The sequence below is a fragment of the Cynocephalus volans genome, chromosome 14 (assembly GCF_027409185.1).
Source record: "Cynocephalus volans isolate mCynVol1 chromosome 14, mCynVol1.pri, whole genome shotgun sequence".
NCBI lineage: Eukaryota > Metazoa > Chordata > Mammalia > Dermoptera > Cynocephalidae > Cynocephalus > Cynocephalus volans.
Genome location: NC_084473.1, coordinates 83,496,319 through 83,506,608, shown reverse-complemented (window position 1 = coordinate 83,506,608; position 10,290 = coordinate 83,496,319). Strand labels below are relative to the sequence as shown.

At 46.9% G+C, this 10,290-nt stretch overlaps 1 protein-coding gene across 1 annotated transcript; it reads left to right on the top strand.

Annotated features, from left to right (window-relative positions):
• The first annotated feature begins 6,081 nt into the window (after positions 1–6,081).
• On the top strand, positions 6,082–10,026 carry FOXI3 (forkhead box I3). Its single transcript, XM_063077678.1, has 2 exons — positions 6,082–6,703; positions 9,410–10,026. The coding sequence occupies exons 1-2, from the start codon at positions 6,082–6,084 to the stop codon at positions 10,024–10,026; spliced, it is 1,239 nt and encodes a 412-aa protein (XP_062933748.1).
• Positions 10,027–10,290: the final 264 nt, after the last annotated feature.

Here is a 10,290-nt window from a genome sequence, read left to right as displayed (position 1 = left end):
TTGGTGTTATCAGCACCACACTCTCCCGAGTGAGCCACGGGCTGGCCCCTAAACCACATTTTTTAACAAGGAAATAACCCCAAAATCTATCAAAAATAGGTTAAATTCAAAATACTGACCAACAGGTATGGATGGACACCAACAAACTGGAACGTTCACTGGCTATAAACCACCTATATGTGGCCATACTGGCAGGTTCCCACTGAATATCCCATGAAAGGGAATACCAGGTGGACGAGATGAAGCAGGCATAAGCACTGTTTTGGAAAACTCTCCAAAACGTACTAATGGAAGTGTAAGGTGCACAGCCATGTGAATAACATGGATCCTGTTTTTGCACATTTTTTTAAAGCATGTAACTGTGCAAGCACGTATCTCAAGAACATTTCCTGGAGGGAATCATGAGAAACGGCTGGCAAGTGGCCGCCTTGGGTGAGAGAGACTGGTGTAAAGAGAGGGGGTAGGAAGCAAGATTTTTTGTTTCCATTTTATACCCTTTGGTGCTTTTAAATTTATTTAAGCAACAAACAACAATTGAGCATGCACTTTCAGGCACTGGGCTAGGTGCTGGGGAAATAATAGAGGAGGCAAATAGAGCTGAGTTCACATAGCATGGGCTCCACAGCTAGGCTGCCTGGGCTTGAACGCCCACTGCACACTAACACGTTGGGAAACCACAGTTAAATTACTTCACCTCTGTCTCAGGAGAGTGGGTGGCTGAAGTGGACAGGAGGAGCTGGTTATTAGAAGTGAGGGCCCGGGGCTTGGATGAGTCATCCAGGTGAATGCTGACACCACCTAGCATGATGGCAGGGCTTGAGGGACACCGAAGACCACGGCCCAGAGGGTGACATCTAATGAAGAAGGCGGAGGGGGGAGAATGTAGTGGAGGTGAAAGACTTGAAGGAGTCTGTTAACAAGAGGGAGGAGAAAGAACGGTCAGGCAGGAGCAATGGTGAGGACAGAAGACCTCAATCCTCCTAGCCTAAGCTCGGAGGAGAGGGGGACGCAGCCCTCAGTTGAGATCGCCTCAGGGAAGGACACCACGGAGGGGCCTGGGGGAGCCAGGATCCAGTCCGGGCAGGAAAGCGCTTCGGGGCAAGTTCTCTGAGAGCTGAAGACAGGCTGCGAGGCTGGTGTGGAGCAGAAGAGAGAGTGTGAAAAGTTAGCTGAGGAAGCTCAGGAATGGGGCTGATCAGCTCCAGCCAGAGGCCAGGAAACATTCCAGAGACATGGGAGGGGAGAGCGCTGCAAGGAGAGGTGCTTAAGGTCCAAGCAGGGGAGCCACATGTTAATGACCTTTGCTGAGTTGATGGAATTGTCCGAGCACTATCATTTTAGCTAATAATTGTTTCTCTTAATTTTCTGCATTAAGTACATGGAACTTCTGTGGATCCTCAGATGTTTAGGCTTCTAGAATCCTCGGGATTCATCCTTTTTGCTAGCTTCCTGTGCCTAACATTTGCAGGGGGAAGAGGAGCATGGGCCTCCGGGGTCAGCAGGTGTGTGGCTGGATGGTCCCTGGGCCACGCCCCTGCTTCTGAAACTCCCTGGGTTTGATGTTTGCCCCCTTCTGTATTCTTAGCTCACTCCAGTCCTCCCTGGCTTGGTGGGGTGACGGGCAGGGGCAATTTGGCTAACGTCAATGCAAAGAGCATAGGAGGGAAAGGGATTCTTGGAGCAGAAGACAAATCTCATGTTGGTGGAAAGCTTGCTCTGGGAGCGGGAGGCAGGTGGGGTGTAAAAGGACTGCTTCAGTTTCCCACCAGCACTTAGAGTCCTGAGTAAAGCTGTAAATATTTGTTAAAGGAGCAAATGAACAGTCCCTCTCTGAGTTCTGCTTCAGTCTCCAAGTCATAGTCTCGGAGGTGCTGATGGACTGGGAAAGAAAAGCAACTGTTGAGTTTGCCCCTCTCCAATAACACTACCAGCTCTAAAATTACGTGGTTGGAAGTTGGGAAAAATGACAGCAAGTAAGGAATGACGTAGTGGGTCCAGCTCCAAATGTCTCAACATCTTTTCTTAAATAAACCATCCTTTTCTCACCAAAACAATAAATGTCCTAATTAATTTTACATATTTTGGCCTAAGAGGTAGGGCTACTCTTACCTCTTACTTTATAAAAACTGTATGAGTTTTCTTGCTTTCTTTCTCACCTCTTTTTTCATCTTCACTTGTACCAGAGTTTGTTTGCTTTTCATCTTATTCTGACTTCTTGTTTCATAAGGGCCAAACTTTCTTACATCTCAGTGAAAAAAAAAATCATTTTCTAAGGCCAGCCCATGACTCACTTGGGAGAGTATGGTGCCGATAACACCAAGGCCATGGGTTCGGATCCCTATATAAGGATGGCTGGTTAGCTCACTTGGGTGAGCATGGTGCTGACAACCACCAAGTCAAAGGTTAAGATCCCCTTACCGGTCATCTTTTAAAAAAATTAAAAATAAAAAAATAAAAAATCATTTTCTAAAATCTTCTTTCCTTTACTCTAGTAAATAATTTTCAGAGTTGGGCTTTTTCTCCACATCTGCTACTACTCTTTTTTGCTATAGAAATTTTTCCCAGGTCCCACTTTTGGCTTTTGTTTGTTATGTGTGTGTATATGTTTATACATCTTTGGATGGGCTTATTAATATTCCAATCTGACATTTGTAAGTAATCTTTCATTAATTCAACAGATGTTGATTTTTCGATCAATGAAGTCTGTGTTTTTTAATCAACAGACATTGATTATTTGATTATTCTATGGTGTGCAAGGTGTTTTTTTAAAATGAATTACATATAAGGATTCATCTTTTTTTTGCTTTGCTTTTTTTTTTTTCTTTTTCTTTTTCTTTTTTTGGTGGCTGGCTGGTAGGAGGATCCAAACCCTTGACCTTGGTGTTATCAGCAAGGATTCATCTTTAAAGAGCTTCTGATTTTCTTGAAGAGGTAAGATAAGTATACTAACTATAGTGCAAGGTAGAAAGCCAGATAGGAGCCATGAAAAGATATCATGATTTCCATTTGTGGGTTTTTTCATAGATGATATGAGGCAAACCATCATACAGAGATAGAAAGGACTGACTATATGCACACTGTGATTGGTTGGTTCAAGTTGGCAGCCGTTAGAAGTTAAGAGCACTGAGGCTGTTTCCAGTTTATACAAAGGTCTTCAAAAAGTTCATGGAAACATTCATGCTATCTTTGAATTCTATTCTTCCAAAAACTTTTTAAAGTACCCCCATATTACTTTTTTCTTCCTCTGGAAATACGTAAAAAAGTGACAATGTTTCTATGATGCTGGAAATTAATGAGTAATAAATTTTACATTCTACATTCTATGACAGTGTTTGTTAAAAATGACTATATTTCATTATAATTCACTGATGTTGCTCGGTTATTTCAAAGCAGCAACAGAGATGTTAACAAATGGCACTGCAAAACAAATGAGATCTTTGGGTTGAATAATTTCCCAAAATGTTTTCTTTTCCAGTGACGAAAACATGTAACAGTCTATCCTTATTTTACAATGGCATAGATGCATTAATCAATTGCCTTGATTATATCATCTTGTGAAAAGGCAATTTAACAAAACATTAGAGAACTTGCATTTTAAGCAATTTTTATCTTGTCTTTTAACATTAAATAACCCAGGCCAGGCCATGGCCAATAAGTTTTAAGTTTATCTAATTAAAATGTGAACAAATAGGGAAATGTAACTTCCAAACCCCTAGAGGGGGTGTCCACCCCATAGATCCTTACAGGGTATATGCTGTAATAGAGGCAAAGAGTCACTAGGTGGCTCTGTCATTTTTAAATGAAACCACGTTCCACAAAAGTTAACATATAGTTAAAGAACAAAATATCCCTACTAACCATACTGGCCAGCTACAAAAAAGAAAAAAATATACGTATATATTTTATACATCCCTACTAAGTAGAACCTCAAATCAAAAAAAGAAACAATAATCTGCAATCATAGCCTCACATTCAGAACAATTTGGAGCTATTGGGATATGAAACAGATTCTAAAGAAAAACTGCAAAACTGCAAAGTATGTATGGGAGAGCAATTTGCTAGAAGATAATTGAAGGAATTATATTCTTAAGGATATTAATTATTAAAGGGGACATTATATCAAATTTTTCAGAATTTATTGCCATCTAGGTTCCCAACTTTTATTTTGAACTTTCTCTTTTTAGTTAAGACCTTTAAAGTTAAGAACAAATATTAAATTTGGGCATTATAACTTATTAAAACTTGCTTTCTGGGGCTGGCCAGTTAGTTCAGTTGGTTAGAGTGTGATGCTGGTAACACCAAGGTCCAGGATTCAATTACTGTACTGGCAAGACACCAAAAAAAAAAAAAAAGAAACAAACAAACAAAAATTGCTTTTTAATTTCCTGGGGTCATAATTGTCATCCTTATTAACATCCCAGGAGAAACCTCAGAATAAAACTAAACGACTTTGTTTCAGGCCATTTGGAAAAGAAAAAAAATAAAAAGCACTGTGCTTATCTAAATTAAGAAAACATTTAGATCTTTAAATCAAAACTACAATTAAGACAAATACTATTCCTTTCTACAGCATTTGCCAAGAGATTGAAAGAAGTACTGTACTTTAGAGTTGACAGTACTTCCTTTCTGGTTCCTGAAAAGACGACTAAATAGTTCCATTTGGAGTGTGATATGCATTTTATATACACAAATTTGTTAATTAAATATCTCTGGATTTTCTTTAATGGGTGAGATAAGAGAGACGAGAATTTTCCCCAAACACGTAACTAACTTTATTATGAATATAAATGCCCGGGGGGGGGGGGGGTGTCTGAAATATTAAATATCCTGAACTGTCTGCAGTTAGCAAGTAGTCAGAAAAATCTTTTTCTCTCTCCTCCCCCACTTAGGTAAGAACCTCAGACCTGTCACTTATTAAGAACACATTTAGGAATACTTTTAATTGTAAAAGAAACCATTTTCTTACAGTTGTCTTTGAGCCAATAAATAATGATTGCGTGGCATGAGGGGTCTTCACGATATTTTACTGGTTTTGTTTAGTTTTGCAGGCAGGGAGCCGCATTTGCAAACTTAGAAAAGTAGAGGGCAAATCATGCACCACAATTAGATGAGTCCGTTTTCTGTAAATGAGCGCTTCTTGCACATTTTAAATTATTTTAAACTCAAACTTCTAAACTGTAGGCTTTAAAATGCTAATTCCGAAGCCACTGATTTAAATGTCTTTGCAAACGATCACCCTTCTGTTTTTGAAGATAACAAATCACCCCAAAAGCCTGCACAAGCCGGATACACAATTAACAAATGCTTTACGAATGTGAACGAACACACAATTCGGTTAGAAAAAATTAAACACCGATTCCAGTTCCTCCGACCACAGAGTCCCGGCAGAGCAGGGGACACGCCAAGGGAGCCCGTTAATGTTTTCTACGGGATACCCAGAAGGACCGTAAGTCACATCTACTGTTTTCGACCGGGAGCCGATCAGTTGAGATCGGACGTGAACCCTGCAGCTCGATCACAAAAGGTTTAGAGACTCGGAGGAAAAACTTAACTTACGGACTTGTTAGAAAACGTTTGCACTGTCTGGGTTTTCTTCTCTCTGCATGAATATTCGTTATTTTGCCCAATGACTGTGTTAAGAATACGTGGCTAGAAACGGGGTGGCGCTTCTCGCCTTCAACCTGGCGGCGCCGACCTCCCCCTGCGGCTCGAGGGGCGGGCGCGGGGGGGAGGCCTGGGCAGGGCGGGCGCGGAGGGGCGGCCGGGCCGGGCGGGGGCGGGCAAGGTGGGGCGTGGCGGGGGCAGGTGGGGCGTGGCGGGGGCGTGAAGAGCAGGGCCCCGGGGCCGCCGCCCAGCTCCTGGCCGGCCCGGGGAGGCGCGGCGCCGCGTGCGGGTATAAGAAGCCGGCTCGCAGACGCTCCGCGAGCACCTGCCCGACCCCGGCCGGAGCACCGGGCGTGGAGCGAGGGCCGAGGCGGGGCCGCGGGCTGGGCCCCCAAAGGGATGCTCTCACCCGAGCGGCGACACCAGCCCCGCTCGCCCCTCGCCGCGGCCGCGCCGCACCCGCCCACGGCCGCCGACATGGCCCTCTACTGCGGCGACAACTTTGCTGTGTACTCGCAGCCCGGCCTGTCCCCGTCGGCCGCCGCCGCCGCCCCGGGCGCCCCCCCGACCGCCAGGGCGCCCTACGGACTGGCCGACTACGCCGCGCCGCCGGCCGCCGCCGCCAACCCCTACCTGTGGCTCAACGGGCCCGGCGTGGGCGGCCCGGCCCCCGCCGCCGCCTACCTGGGCGCCCCGCCGCCGCCGCCACCCCCCGGGGCCGCGGCCGGGCCCTTCCTGCAGCCGCCGCCCGCCGCCGGCACCTTCGGCTGCTCGCAGCGGCCCTTCGCGCAGCCCGCGCCCGCCGCGCCCGCCTCGCCCGCCGGGCCCGCGGCTCCCGGCGAGCTGGGCTGGCTGTCCATGGCCAGCCGCGAGGACCTGATGAAGATGGTGCGGCCGCCCTACTCGTACTCGGCGCTCATCGCCATGGCCATCCAGAGCGCGCCCGAGCGCAAGCTCACGCTCAGCCACATCTACCAGTTCGTCGCCGACAGCTTCCCCTTCTACCAGCGCAGCAAGGCCGGCTGGCAGAACTCCATCCGCCACAACCTGTCGCTCAACGACTGCTTCAAGAAGGTGCCCCGCGACGAGGACGACCCAGGTGAGGGCGGCCGGCAGGTGCTTCCCGGCCAGGAGCGGGGTTTGTGTGCGGCTGGCTTGACGCCCTGCGAGGAGGCTTCCCAGTCCTAGCGGAGGTGGGGCAGGTGGAGGAACCACCACCCCGACCTGGTCTGATGGGGGCGGGGGGAGCCCCGAGGACAAAGAGAAGTATCAGGGGTCTGCGGAGGGAGGACAGGTGAGGGACGAGCTCGTCCCCCACATCCACGCACCCACACGCGCAGAGGCTGGCCAGGTAGAGAAAAAGGAAAAAGTTTGAATCCTCCAACGTGAGGCTACCCCTGGGTGGCGTTCAGCCATTTAAAAGGAGGGTGTAGTTAGAGGGAAGGAGATCAGGAGTAAGAACGCCGGTGTGCTCTCAGGTAAGGGATGGTTGTACAGGGCTTCAGGTGAGCTGAGAGTCGCATCACGTTTCGCAGGAGAGGCGTGCGAGAACAGCGGGCGGTCGGGCGGTCCGCAGGTGCGCTTGCTCCTCCGGCACATTCCTGAGAGTCTCCTGGTGTCCTTAGTGGAGCACGTACTGCGCCTACCTTGAGAGAGACGATCTGACCGAGTTAATTTGACGATAGAGGCACGGACATCGTGAGACAGGGCAGAGGGATGGGAGAACTTGAGCTGGGTCCTGCACATTGTGGTTTTGACACCTTGCTTAACTAGTTAGAAATTTAGCAGTGAATACTCAGAATTTGCTTCGTTCTGATCTAAACCCAGTAACTCCTGGAGTGGTGAGGTTAGAGGTACAGTGGAGAGGGTGTTCTCTCTCACGTGACTGCGAGGTGGAGAAAAGCTTAAAAACAAGAGGGACCCAGAATCCTACTTGAAGGTTTAGAAGTCCAGGACAAGAGAAGGGGGGGGGGGGGAGGGTCGCGGTAAGGAAAGAGAAGACAAATCAAGCCATGTTAGTGGCACACTTCAGAGATCCAGGGTTTTATGTAAATTACGTAAATACTCTGGAGCTCAGAGTGAATTCATCCCTGAAGTCACTCCGGAGCAGCACTTTCCAATAGAAATACAGCGCAAACCACATGTGATGGTAAACTTTTTGGTAGCTATATTAAAAAAGTAAAAAGAAACCGGTGGCATTATTTTTAATATTTTTAAATTAACCCAAAATATTGTTTTAACATATAACATAAAAATTATTAATGAAATTCCTTACCTTATTTTATTGATTCTAAGTCTTCAAAATCCTGTGTGTATTTTCCGGCACATCTCAATGTGGACTAGCCACCGCATTTCAAATGCCCAGTAGCCATGCATGGCTAGTAGTTGCTCTATTGGACAGGGCATCTTCCTGATTTGGCCTCTTATCATCCAAGGTTATCGTGTAAATTGCCATGTGAACTCCTGGAATTTACCCTAAAAGTTCAAGGATCTATGGCTAGTGTCATGTCAAAGCAGTTGGAACCAAGGTGGCACAATATAACTATCTAGATATGTGCAGCTATTAGTATTTAAATGGTAGTTACGTAATTTTTTTTCCCCCTGCAACTATTTGCAAAAAATATTTCAGTAGAGACAGTAGGTGCAGGGCAGTGCATGCTAGTTTGTGGAGGCTGCCTGACACCGTGGTTACTTAAGAATGTGGACTCTGGAGCCAGCTTGCTTAAGTCCTGGCTCTACCATGGCCAACTGGGAATAGGACAAGTTACTAACCGATCTGCACCTCAGTTTCACCACCTGAAAAGTGGAGGCAGTAATATTGCCTATCTCCCTAGATCTGTGAAGAGTAAATGAGGGTTATCCATGTAAAGCATTCACTCTAAGTTAAGTGCTTAACAGTACTTTCAAACATCAAAGATTCTTTTATCTAGAAATCAGAAAAGCTGTTGGGAGATAAAATCCTCCAAGATGATAGATCTCTTCTACCTTGTTGTAGATAGTGAGGGAAATTTCCTAAGCAGAAGACTAACATTACATGGATTAAATGAGGCCCTGGTGTCCAACATTTGCCCAGTCTGCAGGGCCTGCCCACGATGAGCAGGGCATGTAGAGGAGCTTCCTTGTACTACGAATGCACTCCATCCAATGTATCGTGAAAACAAGTGATTGCTCAGTAAGAATTTTTGCCATTTGAGGTTGCCTTTTCCCAGTGGGGAATTTCTTTCAGGAATGGGGAGTTGTACACTTTCAATGGATAATAACTTTGATAAGTACTGTTTTTCCACGGCTTACTCTGCCAGCTACTGTGCTGAAAAGTCATTTAATCCTCATAGTCAACTTACTAGATGGGTCCTACTCTTTTTTTTTCTTTTTTACGGTGGCTGGCTGTATGGGGATCTGAACTCTAGATAGGTACTATTCTTATCCCTGTTTTATAAATACAGAAATGGAGACTGATGTTCAAGTAACACCAGAATTCCATGATTCTGCAAAGCCGTACAATTTTGATCCAGAGTAAGGGAAGGTGTTGGGCCATTTAATTATAAGAGCCTCGGGAATAGAATTAAGATTTAAGTAAGCAGACACTGCCAGGAGAAGGTGGAAGTGGCCAGAACATCTTTGTTCCAGATTTCTTCTCGAAGCGAAGAGTAGAGTCTCCCCTAAGAGAGGATAAATGTAAACAGTAGAGTTGGATTGAGCACCATTGTCAGGATATAATGAGTCTCCTCTCCTCCTCCTAGAACTGAAGCTGAGTATACCAGCATAAAGTAGGTCCTTCCCTAACTCTTCTTTCTCCTGTCTTCAGGGAAAGGTAATTACTGGACTCTGGATCCAAACTGTGAGAAAATGTTTGACAATGGGAACTTCCGTCGGAAGAGAAAGCGCCGCTCTGAGGCCAGCAGCAGCTCCACAGTGGCTGCAGGGACATCAAAGTCGGAAGAAGGGCTGTCCTCAGGATTAGGGTCTGGAGTGGGTGGGAAGCCAGAAGGAGACAGCCCCTCCTTGCTGAGGCCTGCCCAGTCCCCAGAGCCTCCTGAGGGCACCAAGAGTACTGCCTCATCTCCTGGAGGATCCGTGCTCACCTCGGCCCCTTGCCTCAACACTTTCTTCAGCAGCCTCAGCACCTTAAATGTCAGCAGCAGTGGGAGCACCCAGCGAGCTCTCCCTGGCAGCCGCCACCTAGGGATCCAGGGGACCCAGCTGCCCTCCAGCACATTCCCCCCCAGCTCCATCTCAGAGGCCTCACCAGACACCTTGCAGCTGAGTAACAGCAGCGGCAATAGCAGCAGCCAGAGATCTTCCTATTACAGCCCTTTCCCTGCCACCACCAGTGGGGGCCAAGGCAGCCCCTTCAGTAGCCCTTTCTACAACTTCAGCATGGTCAACAGCCTCATTTATCCCCGGGAGGGCTCTGAGGTGTAGACAGTGCTTCTCAGACTTTCCTCTGCACACCTGAGATCTGGTTAGAATGCAGATTCCAAGTCAGTGGGTCCAGGTTAGGACCTGAGGTTCTGCATCTTTGTTGAGGTCCTGGTGGTCTTGTAGTCTGTTGACCATACTTGGAGTAACAAGGGTGTAGTAGGTAAGTCTGCAACCCAGAAAGCTTTTACAGGTTTCTCAGGATATAGGCCTCTCTCGAGAGAAGTCCATCTCATTCTGTTCTGGGATAAGTAGCCTGTGAGCTCT

Bases quoted from the DNA above. Each gene is read 5' to 3' on its own strand.
- FOXI3 (XM_063077678.1), top strand. From the start codon at position 6,082: ATGGCCCTCTACTGCGGCGACAACTTTGCTGTGTACTCGCAGCCCGGC. The intron at 6,704-9,409 runs GTGAGGGCGGCC...TCCTGTCTTCAG, and splicing joins CCGCGACGAGGACGACCCAG to GGAAAGGTAATTACTGGACT.